The sequence below is a fragment of the Uncinocarpus reesii genome, genomic scaffold (assembly GCF_000003515.1).
Source record: "Uncinocarpus reesii 1704 scaffold_2 genomic scaffold, whole genome shotgun sequence".
Lineage (NCBI taxonomy): Eukaryota > Fungi > Ascomycota > Eurotiomycetes > Onygenales > Onygenaceae > Uncinocarpus > Uncinocarpus reesii.
In genome coordinates, this window is record NW_003052499.1 from 2,245,362 (window position 1) to 2,267,838 (window position 22,477).

Genomic DNA, 22,477 nt, shown 5'->3' on the forward strand with positions numbered 1-22,477 from the left:
GAGAGTTGAGAATGATAACTATCCAGCGCGGGTTTGGCTAACTAGCAGCCACTGCTTGCAGTCTTGGAACTGAAGCTCTCAGAACAGTTATCCGGCCTGGCACGATTCAACAGATATAAGCGCGAAGGGACGAGAAAGGGCCGCAGCTCTGAAACTCGCCAATTCTAAAACAACGGGAGACAATATCAGCAACTTGCATACTCATTGGATGCAGAATCGATCATTTCCACTATGCTCGATAGGGTTGACCGGGGGAAGCTTGGGCAATGGGGGGAGCTGTGAAGGAATGGGAAAGGATTGGCATACGGCCTCTTCACAAGATGCAATCGAAACTGATGTCTGATGCAGCGGGCATGAAGACGCTCCGTGAAATCTCGACGAAGACGAGCGAGGTCGAAGCAGCGTGAACTTCGCAGTCGTCCTCAAGTCGTTGAACTTGGTCGCCGGCTGGAAGAAAGTCGGCTGGGAGGGGCCGAGCAGCGCGAAAAGAAACCTTATCAGAAACACTTCCAGTTCTATCCTCCTCTCTCGCTCTCTACTCAGTACAGACCATCTACATTCTAGCTGCTCCAATTGTCCCCATGTTGGCACTCTTGGGTCATATCAAGAGTGTGGCTTGGTAGGGAAATTCGATCACCAAAAAAAGCAAAGCAAAAGCAGCCCCCTTCAATCTTTTCTTTTCTTTTTCCACTTGAGTTTTAGACTCACGAAGTCGGGAAGTTTGGAGCGACCGTTGTCCTTCAATGCCCATGAAGCCGGAGAGTCCAACCTGGTGATACGGACTATAATGCAGAACGACTACCGATGGCCATTCCCAGTCTCAGCCTATCTGCGTAGCAGCCAGATCGGCTGTTGGCGACCTTGGCGGTGAGTGTGAGTACAGTTGCTGTCACTGTCAGGTCCCAAAAAAAAAGAAAAAGAAGAAGGGAGCCCAAGATAATGGCGTCAAGCAGTTGAGCCACTGAGCCAAGCTGGGAGGAGCTGCATGGGATTTCACACAGTGGAAATCGAGATGCAAAAAAAGATCAAAGCTCCCTCCCTGAAACCGATATGCGCGATCAGATCTTTGGGATCTCAATGCTGCTGGCAGTTCCTGGGCATGCTCAGTGTCAGTACGGAGTTAATGCACGTTCTGCGCCTGGGAATCGGCCATCTACAATTTCTTCTTCTAATGTATGTAGATGTATGTACTGTACATGCAGGCCTGACCCCCGAGGAAATCCCACCAACCCCATGTCCATCCCCTTTCTTGGTTTGAAGTCACACCGCAGCTCAGCTCCACAGGCTTGCTGAAGAAGTAAGTGTACGGCCCATGTACGGGTCTCCTGTGCGCCAACCAGCGCAATGTTTCCGCGATTGAAAATCTCCAAAATTCGTGTCTATTAGCCGATGCCATCCCGCGGAATACGGATTGGCCAAAACGGCTCACGTAAAAGTGCAATGCCCACAAGCTCTCGACCTGTTGGCTTAACCGTCTGCGTCTGTCCTTCGACTTGTTTTCGGTACTCCGTACAAGGTGAGATCATGTCCGATGCTGCCGGCTCTTTGATCCCAGAGATAAGAGGCAGGTCCTAGATGTTCGGGTCGGCCTTCGCCTTTCCTTCACTCTTATGTTCATAGCCCGTCTGGGTTGGTCTCCGCGTTATGGTTTTGCTTCCCAGATGAAGCGTTTCCCACGTTAGAATCGAACTTTCTGAGTGCTTCAAAAACACGAGGGAACACCATTTTGTGCACGTCTTTTGCCCATAAGAAGTCGAGATGTTCATAGTGAGGGATTGACGTTGCAACCGTATGCCTGGGAAGTTCTTTCAGCATCACGTCGATGTCAACCAAGCTGTCGCTGCCACCATATACTAGCGCAATCGGCGTTCTGATATTCCTCGTTGGAAATTTGGCCGGTTTGTAATATCGCGCTACTCCGCCAATATTCAGAGTCGGTCCAACATCGTCGTCATACATTTGGAAACTCTTGTTCCGGATGATCTGAAACCAATGGACGACAGATTTTGTGCTAGTGTACGAGTAAAGATGAGGATAAGCCGCCAACTTCTGTACCGTGCTGATATTGGCTCCTCTCCAGTTGAACAGCAAAGAAAGAGAGACATCGATAATCCTGACGAATATTGGCGGGTACAAGATAGCCTGCCACATGGTTGCGGAGCTCAAAATGCTTCGCCGGCCAAACGCAAGAAACAGCACGTCCGGAGAAGCCTTGATCAGCGAGTCGACCACGCCATTGTGGAGCCCAGCAGGTGACATTGCCGGTGCAAGGCCGATAAACACGCTGACCTTTTGGTTCAAACCCGGGTGAATCGACAGGGTCGCAAAGGCCTGGGCCGTTCCCTGCGAAAAGCCGATATAAGATAGACACTTCTGCGACGTCGCAGACAGGATGTAGTCAATGCTGTCCGGAATATCGTGAAATGCAAACTGGTCCATCGAGAAATCCCAAAACGCAGTGGAGCCCGGCGAGTGAATCGTGGATTTCTTGGAGTATTTATTCCCGCGATTATTCCCAAACCATACATCGTAGCCCTGCTCCACCAGCTGGAATGGTAGACAACGTTCTTCGTCCGTCAAACACACCCAGACTTCGCTGTTCATCAGAAGCCCATGGTGGAGATACACCACTCGCTTTTGTAAGCTCCCTTCTCCGCTGTTCACTCTCCTACCCCGTTCATGCTTTGCGCACGATATTCTATGCAAGCCAAGCAGATAGCCATCTCCAGTTTGCACAATATGCTCCTCTGCCTCATACCCAAACAGCGCACATAGCTCCACGAAATCAGGTGCTTTCGCTACCGCCGCCGAAAGCCCTCGCTGTTTTGCCCAGGCCTGGGACGGAGAAAGAACATTGAAGAGTCGCTTAGATTGTCTGTAGAAAAAGCCAATCACGGGCGGAGCTAGGATACTCGTTAGACAACTCCTCAAGGGAGCTATCGGGGCCATGGTCATGCTTACGCAGCGACGAAGTTATCAGGTGTAGGATTCCTTCAAGAAAGATAAAAAGCAACGATCCAAAGAGCGCAAGGTATTGATTCCTACAAGCAACATATGTTTCCAAGTTAGTGGGATTTTTCACTTCCAGCCTTGCAAGAAAGTGGACACGGTCCTGGTGACCTCGTCATATGCAATATCAAAAGGGGACCATACCAGAATAATCTGCCAATAACCGGGACGCGCGCCATCGTGATGACTATTACCCATGAAGCCTCCAGCCCGGAGTACTCTCCGCAAACGAGAGGAAAGAAAGCCACATAAAGAAAGGAGTTCTTTCGCCTATAATGGCATTTTCCGATCATCTTCCAGGCTCAAAAGGGGAAACTGAAAGGGACCCATCCTGCTGACGTCATCGTGCCTGATTATGTAAGTAACTAACTACCATAGCGGAAATTTGTAGGCCCGATTAACCGTAGCTCCACTGTCCCAATATGGTAAAAAAATCTGACATGTAATCCAACAGGTAACGACATCTGCATCATTACCCTTTCCATCACATTGACCCTTCTGTCACATAACCTGTGGGTGGCCACATAAAGGGCTTTGGATTTATGTGACAGGGAGTCTGGCAACAAGTCTGATGACAGTGTTGTAATGGCTCTATAACCTCCATGCCTCACTTGGTCTCTTGCTTGAGATGCCAGATTAATCTGATTACTAGTGCTTAGAAGAATCTGATCCATTCAACTATCTGTCTTAGCTATTTTACAAAAAGAAGACATCCCAAGTGCAATAAAGAAAGATATCAATCTCTGCAGCCTGATTGAGAACCAAATTCCTTTCTGTATTCATGGATTTGCTGACTGGTATAGTATAGAGACCCAGCTTCTGAACTGCAGGCAGCTCAACAAGCTGGTACTTTTGATTCTCCACATGAAGAATCAGGAGCTCAAGAACCCAATCCTGCATGATCTCTTTAGCAGGCACAATTAAAAGAAAAACCTGACCATGATCATTAAGCTCATGCACAAAGATGACAGTAATCTTTCTGATTACTGCTGCAGTTGTGAAAGATTGAAGAATTTCAATCATATCATCTTGTCTCAATGTTGTCCAATTGGAGTCATTTCTTAAGAAGAAACTGACATTTTGGTAAAATTGGATGGCAACAGGGCCCAAATCAACAATGAAAGGCTTGTTTCAGTTCTTGTATGCTTGTTGGAGCTTCTTGAGAAAGAGATGTAATGTGACTAATGTAGATAGATGAGGATTTGGAATTCTGAGTATTAAAAGTATTGAATTTGCAGATTGTCAAGCTCAAACATTCAGATTGTATTCTCAGTCAACATTCAATTCTTGAGTATTCAATTGTTCAGTATCCAAATGCTCAGTATTCAAATTATTGGAATCCAAATGCTCAGTATTCAAATTGGAATCCAAATTGTTTTCAAAGCAGAGTAAAGAACCAAAAAGAGAAGGGCATGAGTGATATAGCTTGTGTAAATTGGCAGAGAGATTGGATTCAATATTTAAAAATGCTCTCTTGAGCAGCAAAAGCAATGTATGCTTAAAGCTTTTCTAAGTGAGAAGAATCTTTTCAACATCCTGCTTGTTTGTTCTTTGAACAAGCTTTTTATATTCATGATGTTTGTCTTCTCTGATAAGTACATTACAATTGTTGGGAACTGCATATTCTTTTGCCTGTTTCATGTAATGGATTCTGATGTGCATGTTTGAGTGGTTCTTTAATGTCTGTATAGCCTTTGTTTTCTTTTGGAGATTCACTGTGGTTTTGGAATCTTGGAAGAGATTCAACATCTGACTTGAAGCTGGAGAGACTCTCTGATAAGTGCTTATAACAGAGGCAGTCTGAGATATAATGGAGATTGACTCAATCAATCATGCTGCTGTGTCAATTAAAAGCTGTAATCTGATTTGTGCTTGAAGCACAGTGTCTTTCAAAATGTTGGATGAAGTTCATATTTGAGAGATGAGAATACAATTGCTTCATGCAATTTCTGCAAAAGTCTGCACAATGATATCAACTGCAGCTGATTCTGACTCCATTTGCTGCTTAAAGACTGCTGGCATCATTCTTTAAAAAATTGAGAAGATCCAGTCAAGTTTCATTGCAAGTCAGAGAAGAATTGAGATTATAATGAAAGCTCAAGTGTGCTCTTGCAATTGGTAAGAATCCAAATGTGTAATTGAAGACTGTACACAAGCCCAACTCCATTGAAAAGGAAATCTTTGAAGCAGTTGGCAATACTCTGTCTGGTTATGGGGTGAGAGTATGAAATCTACCAACAGTGCATGTGCCATTTTGAAGATTCCAGAGAATTCACTATGGCAGGAATTGGAAGGAAAGAAAGTAACCAAATTCAAAGACAGACAGATCTTGAACAAGGAGGTTTGCTCACTAGTTATATCATATTTCTTGCAAAGAATCTTCTTATGAGATTGGATTGCTGTTGTATCAATTTGACAGCAGAAATGAAGATTCTTGTAGTGGAATCAATCATTCTGAAGGATGTCATAGTGCATATCATGTCTATTGGTATTGAAAATCTTACAAATCTGACAGGAATGGATTGCTGATGGTTCTTTGATTGCAGCATTGCTATTTTGCTGTGGCATGTTCTCTAAGAAGGCAATACAAGAAGCAATTATCTACATGTTGTCTTGACTGGCAATACTGATCTCAAATCTGCTGTCAACAATTGTCAATTCAGGGGCAAGAGCTTCAATAACATTGGGAAAGTTGGTGGCATGAGATCTGAAAGTAAGTGTATAAACACTGTTTTTTTTGGCACATTGAGTGGCTGTAAGCTCAGTGGGAATCATATAAAATCCCATAAGACTCTGATACATATTCTGATACAATCTGAATTCATTAATAAAGAGCTGATATGGTATGGAGATCATCTTTTTAACTGACTGGTCAACAGTAAACATCTTTTTTAGAGTTGCTCAGTCATATGCTTCCAGCTCCAGCTCTCTGTGTAAAGAGTTCATCTTGACAATAGACTGAGCATTCAATTTATCTCCTTTGACATTTAGAACTCTTCACACAAAGTGAGAGTCAGTATTTGGAGCTTGCAGAGTCTCTTGAAGACTGAATGAATAATCTAAATGCATGTCAATTTGGAACAGAACATTGGATTCAAAGATGAATTCATCTTGCTGTTTGAGAAGGAGAAATTTCTTTGGGTGATGCATCAGATTCAAGACAGATAACTTTCCATTGTAATAAGAAGAGTCAAATTGAAGAACAGACTGAACTTGTAGCATGACTGCATTTGAGATTGAGGTATTGCTTTGTTTATCACATCTGATAAAAAGAACTCAGCCAATATGATGATAGTTGGGGTTTTTATTGCATTGGCAGTCATTATTGTATTGGAAACTCAAGAAATCTGAAGGGAAAATAGATTCTCTGTCAGAATACAATGTGAATTCATCTGATGAGTGCTTTATGGAGCTCCCCCAACTTCATGAATGCCACAGTTCTGTTGGATTGTCAACAAATTCCACCATGTCAATATGAACTTTGAAGCAGAAGCTTGGAGACTTCATCAAAGCAGCAAAGAGTGCTACTAGATCTTGAAAATAGACATTTGTCAGTTGGGTGCTCTCCACCATTTTCTTTTCAGCTGCAGAGAGAGTTGACATCTTGATTGAAATGACCAGAATGGTTTTTTTTTGGAGTGGTAGAATCAGAAATTGAGCTCTGCATCTCTTTTTAAGTGTAGAAAGCCCAGTGAGTAGTGTCTTGATCAGTTTAATGTCATTAAGATTCTGTAGAATTTTCTGAAGGGATTGATACTGCTGGTGAGAGATTCCCACTTGTTCACATCATAAAGCAAAGACCATTGCAAAGGATTTCATTTGTTCATACTTTTTGGCTCTTATGTTGAGTAATGCTTCCAAAAATTCATCTTCTAATGTTGATAACTCCAGTAGATTTACTGGAACATTAGTATTGGATTCTGGCTCTGGCTCTGGCTCTAGTAGCTTCTTGATTGTAGACTGTTTGATATCCACAATCACTTCTTTGATGATATTCTGCAGCTGAAACTCATTGTCAAGCAGATTCTCTTTATCATCAGCATCTAATGTAGACTAATACCAACTGTGTTAGCTTTGATATACATAAATATAACCAATTGAGCTCACAATAAGATCAATTTCATCATTGTTATTGGAATCACTATTCAAAAGCTCATGCTGCTGGATCTCCATGAGCTGATCTTCAGATTCCACTGAATTGACAGATTTGTTGACATCTCTTGCAACATTTGCTCCAGCAGCACTGGCGCCAGATGCTTCTGAGGTCAAATTCAGATTTTGTAGTGCAATTTGCTTGATATTTTGAAGAGTTGGATGAGACATTTTGATTAAACAAGCTGCAATTCAGAAATTGAACTGAGGATGGAGATGTTGGCAGAGGTTATGAAAAGAGATTGAAAGTGAGAAATTGTCAAAATAACCCCTTTTGAAAATTGGAAAAAGGAGTACTAGGTGAAAATTCTTCACAAATCTGAAATTGAAGTGTTGAATTTATTTACAAGAATGAACAACAATTCTAATTGAATCAAATAAATCCATAATATAATTTCTATAATATCAAACTATTTACAATGGAAGAAAGCTTTCTTGAATTGCTTGAGACACCAATTGAGAATCTTATTGAAGAATCTGAAGCATCAGCAGCTCTGACTGAGCAAGAGGCTCCAGCCAAGCAGGCAGCCCTGGAAGAGCCTGTGAAGATCAAGAAGTGCAAGAAGCAAGTGACTCATTCTGACACTGAGAGATATTGAAAAGAGAATGAGCTGATTGTGATGGAGCTCACCCATAAGACTCAATGAATGTATTTGCTCACCTTTAACAAAGGCAAAATGAATGAGGTTATTTGGAATGTCCATGAGAAGATTGAGAACTTCTTCTTTATGTATAGTGCAGCCAGAGTGAGCATCCAAGAGACAACAAAGTTCTGAAAAAGCAGAACTCTCTAGAACATGATAGTAAGTATAATCTGAATTCTTCTGAAAACTGCTGGTTGACTGGAATTTGAGAATAGAAACATATAGAAAAGATCAAGAAGATTGATCACAAGAAACATTCTGATATTGGAATGCACTGCTGCAACAATTCTGACAAGCTCTTCAATTTCTTCATAAAAACATTCAGTGAGAAGAGCTTCTTCCAGGTGTTTTTCTGGGTGGCCAATATTGTAGACTATCTGAAATTCTTGAAATTCAGCAGATGGTATTTAAAATATACACTATATCTTTGAAATTCATTAGCAAATCACTAATATAAAAGCAGAAATCTTTGCCAATTTGGCTGTTCAGATTAAATTGTATCATGATCTCTCTGAGAAGAAGAGTTTAGAGAAAGAGGCATTTGAATTCTGGAAGAATATTCTCCAATTCTGGGATTATATGAGCAAAGTGGAGCAGTATGCCAATGTGGAGAAATCTGACTTTGCTGAAAAGAACAAGCAAGGGTGCAAGAAGTCAAAGACAGTGGATTTGAATGAGAAGGAGGCCCAAATTGCAAAGATCAAGTTCACTGGGACAATCTCATCAAAGAGATTCTAAATAGAGCATCATGAATAGATTTATATTGCATATTTTAAACATAATGAAGTGGATTTTGAAGCAGATTTTAAAGCAAATATCTATTTCCAGCAGTCAGCTATCTGTAAGAGTAGAGAATATTGAATGTAGCTCTTGAAAAGAGCTTCCAAATTCCAAATATGGGTGTTTTTTTAATTCAAGTAGGAATCTGATAAAAATCTTAGATCAAGCAGAATTTGTCTATATCACATGATCAGCTCAATTAGGAAATGCAAACAAAGCTAGCAACACAAGACTTATAACAGAAAAATAACTGAATCTTTCCACAATCTTTTTCCTTCTTCCTTCTCAAGCTTCATATAATTGTTTGGCCCCCTCTCCCCCCCCTGACTTTGGCTCTTTTTTTTCTCAATTTGTGTTTATAAAAGTCCTGAATCTGCAGATGTAAGTTGATATTCTTCTTGTATGGCATTTTCAAAGACTGATGGAGTTTTTTTTTTGAGAAGAAACATGTCAAAATGACCTTCTGAAAGCTGACAACATTCACAACAGCAGCAGCAGCAGCAGCAAGCAAGATGCTGAAGCAAACTCTGAAGAGATGGGGTTGGAAATCAGTGAAAGAGCCTGAAGAAGAAGATGGCAGTGAGATAATGTGCCAACATTGTGCTCTGGTGTTCATGGTTCTGAATCATATGAATGCACTATGTGACAAGGTTTATGGCAGAAAGGCCTGCATGAACTGCTCTCACAATAAGAAGAGCTGCATTAATTTTTCAAAAGAATTAATTTCTTTGATTATTGAACTTCTGAAGGTCATCAAAGTCTTTAATAAAACAGCAAATAAGATGGTCAAAGAGAACCATCTTTGAACTGCAGTTGGTATTATGAGCATGCTGAAAGACAAGCTTGAAAAAAAGCAAGCTGAATTGCCTCCAATTTCTGAAGTTGAGCACAATCTGATCTTTGGCATTGATGCTCCAGGGCTGAATCTGAGATTTTTCAAGAAACTCATTAAGCTCAATGAGATGATCACAACTGAACTCATGATGTTGAATACACAAGTTGCTGTAAGTAAATATATCAAGTTAACTTGATATAATATGCTAATGATTCAAGACTCTTCCAACCTGAATTGCTGAAGCAATTCATTCCACATTGAAAGACAAGAAATCTGAAGAATCTTCTTCTTGAAAGAAGGTTCAGACTGATATGAAAAGCTCATTTAATATGAGCTCTGATGTTTTCAGCAATTTAGATATTTCAAGTTTGCAATTCTGGACTCCTGACCTCTCTCAATTTGAGGTTTCTAATGTGCCAGCAGGTAAGTGATTTTTTATGCCTCTCACTAAATTATATTAACTCAATTGGATTGTAGCAATCTCTCCCCCTAGCTCAAGTTCTTTTTTGAGTGCTGCATCAGGCTCCAGCCCATTTTCAAGCTCTGGCATTGTCATGTCTGGTTCTGGTTCTGAGCCATGAAAATTTGCTTTGTTGGGTTCATCTCACTTTTCTGCTTCCCCAATGGCTCTGATTGCTTCTTCTCTGACAGCTCTGATTGTTTCTTCTTCTGCAGCAGCTCCAGCTGATTCTTCTGTGGTTGCTTCTCCAAGTCCTGCTCTGAAAGCAGCAAAGATCCTGCTCACCTTGCTGAACTTGGATAGATGTATCATCAGGTCAGATTTGGCAAAACTGGAGCAGAAGTCAGACAATGAGAAGAAATAAAAAAAAAGAGTGAAGCAAGAGTTGGTTTGAATGATGGGAGGTTGGATTTTGCTTTTTTAAGACTAGTTAGATCAGCTTTGGGTCTTTGTGGCCAAAATGGAACTTTTGTTACTCAATTCCACAACATGACTTCAAAATTCACTGTTCAAAGAGTCAAACCATAATATTTTAGACACAAATCTGATTTGAATTCATGCCCTACAAAGTAACTGTGATTTTACAGTGGATTTACAGTTACCCAAAGTGGTAACAGTGATCTAAGGGTTACGAGGATCTTTATGGTGAATCTATGGTTATATTAAGGTTTTTTGGATTCAAGGAAATCCGCTATGGTAGCCAACTGCATAGTCACATGACCTTTAATGATCCAGCCAACCAGAACAAAGCTCGCCAATCGCCTGATATTCCCGTTCGATTGCTGGAGATCCCCAAAGCCATCATACATGACCACTCGTCGCCATGCCGAGCTCCTGCAAAGATATCCGTATGCCATACTTCCCCAGTACACTCTTTGCAAAACATCGCATGCTAATCCAACCCGTGCAGGACAGGCTCTGGCCCAATGCCTGCAAGAATCGGACTGCATCATGGTCCAACGCAACACCCCTCAAGACTGTCTTCGCTCACCGCAATTGGAACAACTCCCCATGAAATGTCAACAACTCAAGAAGGGCTTCAGTGAATGCAAGTACGTTGTGGAAACCCAACCCCCACCCTCCCCCAAGGCGCGCCTGCTGCTTGTGCAACGCCGCCACTCACTGCACTACGCCTACAACAAGTATAATGTTAACTTGCGAAATTTCGCTTTTTTTAAAATAGGCGTGGTATGGTCGATATGCGCAAACGCTTCCGAGGCAACGCCCCCGTCGCGCTCACCAAGGAAACCGATGCGACGACGGGTGAAGTTGTCGAGAAGAGGGCCCCCGTTCCCCAGCTTTACGCGGGCAAACCAGCGGTTCAGTCAATAAAGGAGACTAGTGGAGATGAGTTCCAGATGGATCCGGAGAAGACAAGGGGCTTGTAATTCTCGGACAGTATTGAGGGTGTAGTGGGGGTGGTCACTGGTGTTGGCTACAAAATTTCCTATTTAGCCGCATGATGGCGTTCACATGTGATGGTCGATTTATTGGAAGGCGTTGGGCAGGCATTTGACTCGTTTTAGACTTCTGACGAGATATGCTGTGGCATTATCCTGTATATATACCTGTGTGACTAAAGCATACTTCTCTCCTAAATTTTGCCTGACTTTTCAAGTAAAAATGATTGACCCTTTTTGATAATTTCTATCCCGCTAGCATGGAACATATTTTCAAGGCGATATAATAAAACATGACAGAACATGAAAATTGCGATACGCTGTTATGATGCCCGATCTACTGGTCTTTTTTCACAATGCTTTCTTCCCTTGGCGGCGCTGAATAGAGCCACACAACGACGAATGCAAGGAACCCACCGATTACCGACCAGAGTCCGGCAATCCAAACCCATCCGCCGGTGATTCTCCAGCTGCGCGGCCATTCATCATGCGCAAAGTGTCTGACTGTAATTTCGTGCTTCTCGACAATGTTGGTGAGAAATGGACGTTTGTAGTTAACCCGGAACGAGAAGATGCCATGCTGGTCAGGGAGAACGAAACTGGTACCGTAAACGGTGCCGGTTGCGGTCTTGTAAACAGGTTTAAGGTTTAAGCGGTGGAAAGGAGAAAGCATCGTAAATTCCAGTTGAACAGCATCATCTTTGGGGGGATCGAAGGGAACCCAGTGATCATAACTGTATTCGGAAAGCTCAATGTTGAAGGTCTGCAAACATCACTGTCAGTAACACTAATGCCAGAAGACGACCAGAATTCAACGTACCACATTGTTCTTGATCCGGTAAATGGTTGGATTAGACTCATTCAAGAGAGCGGGAGTTGTTGCTATCGACTCGCTCAAATAATGCTGTATCCTGCCCACCCTGATAACGCCGGTTTCCTTAAATGTCCAAGCGGTAAGTTGTCTCGCAAAATCTCTATTCGCGGTCTTGCTTTCTTTTCCATCTTTTGGCCCTTTGACGGTCGCGGAGAACCATTTATCTTGCAAGCTCTCTGCTGAACCCAAGACCGTGATACGTGCAGAGTTTCTTGCTTGCATGGCAGAGACGAGAGCAATTTGCGATCCTGTCGCAAAAGTCCCTTCAATCGCGGCATCTATATCTTTGGTATCGTAAGAGTACGCGGTTTTTGGTGCACGAAGGATGGGAACGAGTAACGGGCTTTCAGTCCCCAGAGATTGTCCCGCGGATTTTGGAAAAGCGAGAATTCCATCACCAGCAAAGAAGTTCTTTACATCCGGTCGCAACTTATCCGGACGAGAAACGAGGAGTGTGTCATGGAAATCCGCTGAGGAAAGAGTATCATAATTGAAATGGTCCGCAACCACGGGCGCTCGATCAGGCGAAAGATTGATGTCTAGTTCAAGGAGAAGGGAAGATATGGCCGTAGGGGTGGGCGAGCCTCCAGAAAGCGCTAGAATAATGTTTCCATCTTCATTGACAAAGTCAAGGAGGGCTTTCGGGGTCAAGGCCGGGCCGAGTCCTGAGGTTCACGCTTCAGTTTCAAGGCAACATGGAGATCTGGGCGGAGAAGCTACCTTTTGACTTTGGAGGCAGGAGAATAAGGTGGTCGTATGATTTAACCCCATGTCGAAAGAGAGAACACTTCTCGTCTTTCGGGGTAGCGAAAGTTATTGAATACCCCCGACCTGGTAGTGCAGCGACCAGATAGATTAGCCTATGGTCCAATATTGACTCGATCAACTCACTTTCAAGGTCAGCCCAAAATGTAGAATACAATTGCTTCTCCGAAGCATCCTCTTGTATAACCAGCAGTCTGCTGCCGGCACTGCTTAACGCCTGAACGGCTCCATAGTAAATACCCAAGACCAGCAAAGAAAGTAACCACCGCATATTGGCATTTAACCCGTGCGGGCGGGTAATGCGGAGGGAAGGAAAAGAATTCAGCAAAGGTAACCGACTCTCAGTTACTCCCTTTATGGCATGCAACCCAATTCCAAACGTGGTCGTAGCTAAACATCTTCAGGGCGAAGTCGAGTTGGAATGAAGCTACGTGTTTGGATCCCAGTCCAACACGCCAAGAAAGCAGCAACTCGGAAAGCCGTCAACCTCGCGATTGCGGGCACCACCGACCGCCGACTTCACGACCAGCGCTTCCTCGCTTTCGTCGCGCACTCGCCAGAGAAATCCGGTCTCTCTCACCATACGCCACCGCTTTACTCCCTCTTTGCGCTCAATTGAACCCGCCATAACCGAGCAGTTCCCGCATTGCAACCATGTCGAAGCCGATGTTCTGGTCAACACCCCTCCGCTACATGCGATGGGCAGCGATTGAAAGACCAGCGATCTTCTACTCCGTCGTAATGGGCTCATTAGGTCCAGTCGCGCTGGTTGCCTTGCCCCCGATTCGACGATACTTCGGAGATGTCGACCCACCTCAGGTGCCCATGAGTTATCCAAGTACGTTTTTGGCCTTTAATCCTACAGAAAAAAAAGAGCCTATCACCAGCTGCGAGAGAGGACGAATATGCTATATATTTCTGCTTTGCTCTCTCAGATACCTAGGCTCCTTGTCATCCATATTGAATCCCATTGGCAGCTCAATTGGACCGGATAATATTCTCCGCCCACATTCACAAAAAGATGAAGCTAATATTTCAACCCCTTTGCTTTATAGTCCCTCACGGCCCAAGGAAGATACCGCAAGGCTACGATGACGAATAACTTTCCCCAAAAGGCCATTTTCTCCGCCCTATTCCAAAAAGAATTTTGAGCAGCAGCACCCTACTCCACCCACCGCAAAACCGTATCGCTCATTACTCCGGTCTCGAATATTTAAACTCCGATCGTGTCGCTTCAGCAAAGATTCAAGTACATGAAAACGGAAAATATGCCCATCTTCTTTCTCTGGCCTTGGAAATGTATCACTATTTTTGTGACATTGTGTTGTGCCGGGTCTATGGCTACCGAGTAGAACACTAGGGGGGTTTCAGCGGAGTTATTCAATGATGGCTACCCGCTTGTTTTGTTTGTTTTTTTGATCTCATTCTATGTACATTCACATCCATAGGTTTTATAGAATTTAGCGAACATTTCCCGAGCATCATTTGAGCGTCTAGTCCCAGAGGAGTAAAAGCTTGGCCTAAGGCCAGGTAATAAGTTAAAGGAAGTTGGTGTGATAAACGTTTGCCCTTGCTTTTAAAATCCTTCGACACTAGACTCCGCTAGATTCTAGCAAACCCGGTGAGTGACGAGGGATGTAGGAAGCGGGTGAGTTTGATGGAGAAATTTTGTCACTACTATTCTGCGCCTTGTTGGCACAAGTTTGAAGTTACTGGGTTACTTCAATAAACGCCCCGAAATGATGGAGGAAAAGCCTCGATTCAAAAGGAAGAAGCTCAGATAGGACAGGTAAAATCTTATGAATGCAACAAGATACCAACAAGATTAGCTGATTTTGATAAACCACGTATCAACGCCTTTCATGTGCTATCTAGCCACTAAAAACATTGCCTTCTTTATGAAAACAAACAGCCTGGCTCCAAGATGCAATCCCAGGACAAAGGATAAGGAGACTTCGATACACTAGTCCAGCGAAGTAGGGAGATGGCACGGCGATGACGCAAGAGCAAGATTTTTAGAAAACAACCATAAAAACAAATACAAATCCTGTACATCGGGTCCACGAATATGGATGCCACCAGGCACCTTGCAATAGCATCAGTTCTCAACACGAAGCCGCCATTTCCGACCAACACCTCAATAACAACCCGCAATGCGCCGGACCCAGGAATCATTAAGAGCAGTCCGTAGATAGAGCTAAGATGTCCGTTCCGATATTCCGTCAACAAATAGGCTCCATCATCATTTAGGGCAATAAAGCACCTTCCGACGTCGGTAGACGCCCACATATATCTCTCATCTCAATGAGATCTCCATCTATGGCAATCCGTGTCGTATGTGGATTTGATAGATTAAAGAGGAAGCCGGACGAACTGATTATGCGGACTGCAAGAGAATTGTGAAAGATCTAAATCCTTCGGCTGTCCCTTGTAGCACGGTATAATATGTATTACTTTTGACTGGAGAACACGAAGAACTTCAAAACCATGTGGACTTTTGGATACATTAGCGAGGCCGACGCTGAGCATCTCTATCCCTTGGCGGAAGTGTCCTGCTAACTGGGGCCCTGGGGTCCTGGTAGGCATTTTCAGGGGAGTATCTGGGATCCATCATCCGAGGATCGGGAGCAGTCGTTGGGGGATAGCCCATACCCGTGGTAGCGACCGGTGGGTATTCTGGGCCGTCATTTTCATATCCTTGGCCGGTGTAGCGGGGAGCTGCCCGGCTATCTGCATATGGATAGGCGTTGCCAGGGGTGTATGTATACGATGGCTGCATTTCTGCAGTTGTGACCACGGGAGCTGATGATTGTCCTGGGGCATATGCATTTGGATTAGTGCCATATGTAGCCGGATCCGAAGGATAACCGGAGGGCTGGCTGAATGTTTGTGGATATCCAGGTGCATTTGGCTGAGGAGGATATGCATTTTGCGATGAGCCATATGGATCCATGTACGGTTGTGAAGTGGTAGCAGGAGCGTATGTCGCTTGTTGCCGAGATTCGTGGATGGCGGAGGAATTATAAGAGGCTGAAACGCTGTTAGGGCGCTGTAGCATATGTGCCGGAGGATAACATTTACCTCTGGGGTGCCCTCTCTCAGCTCTGCGAGACGTCTCCGCTTCCCATCGAGCCGAATCGGCTTTAAGATCAGCGATCATCTCCTGAAAAAAAGAACTGCTGTTAGTATAATGCCAAAACATGGGAGTCTCGGGATGGAGGTTCAAAACCGCGTACCGAAGTCAAGTTTCGATAAGCACGAATAAAATATCCCGGGCGACCCTGTAATACAAGTGTTAGTTACCAGAAACCGTGAAGTTTTAGAAAAGCTTTTAGGATCGGAAGGCGTTAAGATTAGGGAAGCGGACCTGGTGAACCCCAGGCTTGACAAGGGCGTCATTTCCAAGATAGCGACAGATATCTGCTTGTATCACCTCGCGGCTGATGCCGTCTTTCTCAATGAAGTATTCATTCTGACGCTCTGAGTGTGCCATGATGTTGTATGTGAGAATATCTGGCCTGGTTTTAATGGACTGAAAAAAAATCCGCAAGATCCTGAGGCAGAGACGAGATTTCCGTATCAATGACTCCGTCTGATGGCAAGCTGAAAGTTCAAACTTTTTTCAAGGGTGAACAGAAATATAGAACAGGCGTTAGCGAAAATCCTTGGGTTTAGGCCTTCTCGCCTGGTTTACAGGGCAGAATTATTTCCACTTGTTTCACAGGGAAAAATCTCAGGGCCTGAGGTATCTCAACTCCAACACGGGAATAGTATGGTTCCAGTTGGGTAAAATGGCTCCAGGCAACACCAGGTTTAAAAAGTCCGGAAGTCTTCCAGTCCAAACGATGGATTAGGTCAATCCAGGAAAGCTGCGCCGAGTCTTTGGGGGGGAATGAGTATTATTAAGTTGAAGGAAAACGACGACAAGAGAGAGACACTAGTTAACAGTTCCTGGCGGTGCAATCAATGCTTCCCATATAAGCAGCAAGTGCTCGACTTGTTGACACGGGCTTGTCAGATGGCGCGGGGTCAAGGATGCGAGAAGAGGACAGAGATAGGCGATGGAAGCAGACGAGGGCCCAGTGCAGACAGAAGACAGAAGGGAAGGTTGAAGACGGAGAGGGGACAACGTGTCAATCTTCAGCTGGGAGACGGGCGAAGAGAAGAGAGAAGAGGGAGGGAGAGAGCGAGAGAGACAAGATGTCGCGGGAAGGGCAATGGTTAAAACGGGTTTAGGCAGGCAGAGTCAGCAGGGAGGGGTGATCGAGTGGGGCCGGGCTGCAATTACGGGCTGCTGATTGGCCGACGACCATTGGTGCCACGAAAGAGGAATCTTAAGCGAAGCACGGACTCACGGCTTATGTCAGCGACAAAGCACAACAGCAGCGAAGCGGCATCGCAAGAAGTCAAGTCCAACTGAATATCAAAGGGCGGGAGAGAAAACGGCCTTCTTGATGCTCATCACAGAGCAAGCTTCTTTGGCTTTTGATGCACGCTGCATGCTTCTTCTAGGCTTGATCTCGATGCATTCGGGACAGGGTTCCAGTGACCAATCCCTCTGCGGTGGCGGCTTCAGGTGAACCATTGTCCTGTCTAATCAGATCCAGGCACCGGAGCTGAGATTTCCTACTGGCCGAGCTGTTGGTTCCTCTGACAAGGTCCTTGATACCCAACGTTTTGCCTTTGAGGAGGAGCCCGACCGGGTAGTGGGTACATTCTCGCTGCTCTTGGTTGGCTCCTCCCCGGATTCTCTGCAACACGCTTTCAAACGTCATATCGACGCCAGCAGCTGGTCGCCAAAAGATCCCGACATCAACAACAGACAATCGTCCAGTCCTTTCTCACATGGAGTTGCCATCGATCCTTTTCGAAAATAAAGTTCCGGGCTCTGGTGGTCTTCGCGGCCCAATCAAACTCTGCAGTTGGTTGGGCCAAGCGGCTCTCTGGAGTTAGGCACACATGCATTGGGCATCACTCCGTTTCCTTGTTTATGTTCCTCTTCTCTTTCCTCAGCGAAATCCAAGGCTCCCAACGCGACGACAACTAGACGGGTAACAGAGACCCTGTTTCCGAAGCCAAATTCAGATGTTGTTTTCGCTCCCACGGCGGACAGAAAAAACTCCAGTGGCTCTTTGATCAGCCTCGAGATCTTTTCGGGGTCTTCATTGGCGACGCCTGTGCGACCATAGGAACCCCCCCAGGTTGTCTCGTTATCGCATATGATTGTCCACTCTTTCCCTCAGCCTGCCCATACATATATCTGCTCCGTTATAGTTTGGCCATCACACCCCTCAACATCAGGATTTTGCTTCAACTGGCTTAACAAACTTTCCGGCAATGCCATCATCCCTTTCTGGAATTTCAGATCAAGACCTCTAACAGAGTGCTCTAGGAAATTCCTATTTCATCCGCATACATCCGCATTCATATCCATGAACCCTTACCCTCGCATATTACATCGAATTACAAGTTGCGACTGTTTTGGATGGTAAACCGATACTTGCATCGTATTTGCTCTAGCAACCTAGTCCCGATTGGAGGCAGGAACTGAGACTTCCCAACAAAATGCAAGGCGACAACTCCTTTCGGAATCAGCCTGTTATGATATGCAGAATTGCCTTTTCTCCGTGAAACAGGAAAGAATCGATTACTCAATCTGGGAAGCATCTCACCATCATAGTTTCATGTTATCGACTTTGAGAATCCTGAAGTTGGTGCGAGGGAAATGGAGACGCACATCAAACCGCTCATCTGCCGTTTTCCGCTGCAATACCACCTCTTGCCCATGCAAAGCTACAATATTCCCTCTATCCCGCTTATTGACTCCAGTATCCGTGGGGAACACAAAAACCTCATCGCCTTTCTGCAACTTCAATGGATCAGTGGGATCAACAGTGCCTTCCGCCTCAGCAAATTGCGCACGGCTGAGACCTTCGAGCACATCTTCCCCTGTCAAGGTTGGCGGCACTGGTGCTGCAGACCTGGCTGCAGTCAAAGCCTTCCGGAAACGAGCGACCCACGCAAACGTTTTGGGGTAGGTCTGTTCTGATATCAAAGCGGGATCAAGGGCACCTTTGAGTCCAATCATCCAGTCGAATACCCATACCGCTGTATTCAAACCTGGTCAATATCACTGATGCATAACAAAAGTTTGCTCCTGCTCACCTTGGATATCAGCCAGTGTAGGTGTTCCTCCTTTCAGTATCCAATCTCGACCATCCGCCAGCAGTGTTTTCTCCATGACCTCAAAAGCATGCTTGGCATGGACCATACTCTCTGCTCGGTTCAGCGCAGTGTCTCGTGATAACGGTTTGTTATTCACAAAGTCGGCTCGATCAGCAATGAATTTAGGATTCGAGGTGAGAGGAGTATCAGTGGGGATCAACTGTGCCGCTCGACCAAATACCCCACCATCCGTGGTCCATACCTCCAAGAGTTTTTCGATTGCCCTACTTTCTCCATCCTCGGCCCCCAGCTTGCCATGAGGGAAACGCTCTTCGAGTTTCTGGATGATTAACCTCGAGTCGCAGTATACATCCTTCCCCATCATCAATACAGGGATCCGCCGATACTCGATACCCAGGGCTGCAAGATCCGGCCGGGGCATTATTGGCGGTTGTAGCTGGGATCGGATTGATGAGAATAGTACATTCCATGTTGCGGGGGTCAACAACATACACATTGGGAGTATCTAATACCGCGTAGATTCAAATACCTGGGGTATTAGTCCAATTAGCGAGTGATGATGACCTGGAGAGAACCAAGGGGCCAACCAACCAGGTCACTCGCCGTGCGTATGGCGAGAAAGTATAGTGAAAGAGTACAACCTCTGGGCTTGAGGCCATGATGGTCTGCTGTTCCGTTTGGATCGAAAGACCTGAGTTACGTGCCGCTTAATGAGCGGCCTTGATGAATTTTGGATCTGATCAGACCAGGCGTCTCTGCAAAGGTGAAAAAGACCTAGTACATCAATGAGCATCGCATCGCTGTTTTGTCTCATGAGAGGAGTCAAGCCGCTAGTTAGTTCAGACAGCCTTGATCTTGTTCAACCGAGGCTACTCCTCTGGTTCTCGTATGAGAAGAATCCCTCATTATTCGGCCTTAGAGCCTCAACGACTCTGAAACTTCTTGTCGAGAGAGCCTGCATTGACTGATCATCTCGATCTCAGCAAGCAATGGGCATTCTATCTTCATTCAATGCGATATCTCCCTGCGGAGCCAGCGGGAGAGTCTAGGCTTGGCGTTTGCCTAGAGTTCATCGGGGATGAAAAGCTTCCGGTTGTCAGGCCTGCTCTTCAGGCAAATCAGCCAGTTTTTGAGTATCAAGTACATGGCGGCAGGTCAATCCTCTTATCAGATTCATGGCCAGTTGTAGCCATGTCCGCTCCTTCGCGGCCTGCCTCCGGTATCCTCAGACCATGCGACTCACTGCCAACTCTCTAAGATCGCCGTGTCGCAGCATATCAAGCGGCTCATTCTCGCGCGCACCCACCTTCAATCTGCATCTCTCCTTACACCGATGCCGACAAGCCTCATCTCCAACGTTATTTCGGTCGCTCGGCCGGCGGCATATCCATGCCCAACAGTTCCAGCCCTTTGTCCCCCCTCCTCCATCCTCTCTTGGAAAACCAGTTGCGGCCAAAAGCTATCGACGAACCCTTACATGGCTTCGGCGGTTTATCTACCTCACGCTATCTCTCGGCACAATATACACCGTTGACCAGTATTTCTACGCCTCATGCCTCACCCGCACCGCCCGCACGTTCGCGCTCGGCATCATAGTCGCCATCGACTACAAACTCGACTTTCGTCCCGACCCTCCCCTCGCCAGTTCCATAGCCGCAGTCCACGCTCGCAATGCCGAGCGCTTGTCCGAACTACTCCGTGTCAATGGTGGTCTATACCTGAAGATCGGCCAGGCTATCGCCATGCAATCGGCCATCTTGCCGCCAGAGTTCCAGAAGATGTTCTCGCGCATGTTTGATGATGCGCCGCAGAATGACTGGGAGGATGTAGCGCGGGTGATTGAAGAGGACTTTGGAAAGCCGGCTGAGGAGGTCTTTGGCGTGTCGTTTACGGGAGAACCCGGTTCGGGAGTTATGGAGAGGACGGCAAGGGCGAGTGCGAGCGTTGCACAGGTACATTGGGCGAAGTTGAGTGATGGGAGGGAAGTGGCTATCAAAATTCAGAAGAAAGAGATTGCACAGCAGGTTAAATGGGACCTGTGGGCTTTCAAGTGAGTTCTCGCACTTCTTTATCCAATGAAGGTTCTCTAATCGATTTGCAGGGTCGTTACGTGGGTGTACAGCCGAGTTTTTGATATCCCATTCTACAGTCTAATACCGTTTGTCAACGAGCGTCTTTTCTTGGAAACTGATTTTGAAAATGAAGCCGATAACGCCGAGCGAATGGCCAGATTCATCGCAGCTGAGCCACGTCTCCGAAATAGAGTTTACATTCCAAAAGTGTACCGTGAGCTGAGCTCAAAACGAGTAATGACTGCTGAATGGATTGAAGGTGCTCGATTATGGGATAAAGATACTATCACCCGGCCCTGGTATGGGGGGTGGCGCGAAGGTAGCCCAGGATGTTATGGAACACCGCTGGATCCTCGAGGCACGAAGCCAGCTCCTCGACCATCATCCTATAATCATTCTACCGCGGAGAAACTCAAGCCAGAACGAGACCACTGGAAAGGCCGGTATGGCCGTGGTGGCTTGGGATTATCACTTAACGAAGTTATGAAGACAATGGTTGATCTCTTCTCGGCGCAAATGTTTCTCTGGGGATGGCTACACTGTGATCCGCACCCTGGCAACTGGTTTGTCCGCCGCAAACCTAACGGAAAAGCCGAGCTTGTTCTTTTGGATCACGGTCTTTACGTCCACATGGAGCCTAGCTTCAGACACCAATATGCCCGACTCTGGAAAGCCCTTTTGACATTTGACAACAAGAGTATCAGTGGGATTGTGAAGGAGTGGGGTGTCAACAATGCCGACTTGTTTGCGTCCGCCACCTTACTGCGGCCATACCAGGGGGGAGAAAAGACGACGTCCAAGGCGCTTGAAGGCTTGAGCAAAAAGGAAAGGGCCAAGTTGCAATACGAAATGCAGCAGGCGATGCGGCAAGCGGCTCGCGAATTCCTTGGTGACGAGACCAAATGGCCTCGCGAGCTCATCTTTATATCGCGCAACATGAGAATCGTGCAGGCGAACAACCAGTTCCTGGGCTCCCCCGTGAATCGCATCAAGATCATGGGCATCTGGGCATCCCGCGCGCTGGTCGAATCCCCTGACTTGCCCCTGTCGGAGAAGATCAAGAACTACGGTCGGCACATCGTGTTCAAGTTCGTGCTGCTCAGTTCAGATGTCTTTTTCTATTTTTACAAGATTCGGCAAATTCTGGGTCTAGGAGGAGGGATGGAGGATGAGCTCGAAGCCCAAATGAAACATATGGCGAGAGACATGGGAGTTGAGCTCAGCCAGCCTGTATTTGAAGGGTGATCGGCCAACAGGGTCGTTCCTCCTGGATATATCATTCCCCTCTGGTTGGAATACA

General features: G+C 45.6%; 8 protein-coding genes across 8 annotated transcripts; 3 read left to right on the forward strand and 5 right to left on the reverse strand.

Moving 5' to 3' along the window:
• Positions 1-1,614: 1,614 nt before the first annotated feature.
• UREG_03737 (uncharacterized protein) lies at positions 1,615-3,188 on the reverse strand (the record flags this gene model as incomplete). Its single annotated transcript, XM_002544174.1, has 3 exons — positions 1,615-2,903; positions 2,962-3,041; positions 3,154-3,188. 3 exons carry the CDS (start codon positions 3,186-3,188, stop codon positions 1,615-1,617), a joined length of 1,404 nt encoding a protein of 467 aa, XP_002544220.1.
• A 3,607-nt stretch (positions 3,189-6,795) lies between these two features.
• On the reverse strand, positions 6,796-7,332 carry UREG_03738 (uncharacterized protein; the record flags this gene model as incomplete). Its single annotated transcript, XM_002544175.1, has 2 exons — positions 6,796-7,062; positions 7,117-7,332. 2 exons carry the CDS (start codon positions 7,330-7,332, stop codon positions 6,796-6,798), a joined length of 483 nt encoding a protein of 160 aa, XP_002544221.1.
• Positions 7,333-7,838: 506 nt separating this feature from the next.
• Positions 7,839-8,543, forward strand: UREG_03739 (uncharacterized protein; the record flags this gene model as incomplete). The annotated part of the gene is made up of 3 exons (XM_002544176.1): positions 7,839-7,907; positions 8,021-8,129; positions 8,269-8,543. 3 exons carry the CDS (start codon positions 7,839-7,841, stop codon positions 8,541-8,543), a joined length of 453 nt encoding a protein of 150 aa, XP_002544222.1.
• Positions 8,544-10,043: 1,500 nt separating this feature from the next.
• Positions 10,044-11,268, forward strand: UREG_03740 (uncharacterized protein; the record flags this gene model as incomplete). The annotated part of the gene is made up of 3 exons (XM_002544177.1): positions 10,044-10,195; positions 10,624-11,022; positions 11,064-11,268. 3 exons carry the CDS (start codon positions 10,044-10,046, stop codon positions 11,266-11,268), a joined length of 756 nt encoding a protein of 251 aa, XP_002544223.1.
• Positions 11,269-11,617: 349 nt separating this feature from the next.
• UREG_03741 (uncharacterized protein) lies at positions 11,618-13,190 on the reverse strand (the record flags this gene model as incomplete). The annotated part of the gene is made up of 3 exons (XM_002544178.1): positions 11,618-12,043; positions 12,101-12,819; positions 13,046-13,190. 3 exons carry the CDS (start codon positions 13,188-13,190, stop codon positions 11,618-11,620), a joined length of 1,290 nt encoding a protein of 429 aa, XP_002544224.1.
• Positions 13,191-15,425: 2,235 nt separating this feature from the next.
• On the reverse strand, positions 15,426-16,412 carry UREG_03742 (uncharacterized protein; the record flags this gene model as incomplete). Its single annotated transcript, XM_002544179.1, has 3 exons — positions 15,426-16,082; positions 16,156-16,200; positions 16,287-16,412. The coding sequence occupies 3 exons, from the start codon at positions 16,410-16,412 to the stop codon at positions 15,426-15,428; spliced, it is 828 nt and encodes a 275-aa protein (XP_002544225.1).
• Positions 16,413-18,593: 2,181 nt separating this feature from the next.
• Positions 18,594-19,526, reverse strand: UREG_03743 (uncharacterized protein; the record flags this gene model as incomplete). Its single annotated transcript, XM_002544180.1, has 2 exons — positions 18,594-19,027; positions 19,085-19,526. 2 exons carry the CDS (start codon positions 19,524-19,526, stop codon positions 18,594-18,596), a joined length of 876 nt encoding a protein of 291 aa, XP_002544226.1.
• Positions 19,527-20,280: 754 nt separating this feature from the next.
• UREG_03744 (uncharacterized protein) lies at positions 20,281-22,422 on the forward strand (the record flags this gene model as incomplete). The annotated part of the gene is made up of 2 exons (XM_002544181.1): positions 20,281-21,155; positions 21,207-22,422. The coding sequence occupies 2 exons, from the start codon at positions 20,281-20,283 to the stop codon at positions 22,420-22,422; spliced, it is 2,091 nt and encodes a 696-aa protein (XP_002544227.1).
• Positions 22,423-22,477: the final 55 nt, after the last annotated feature.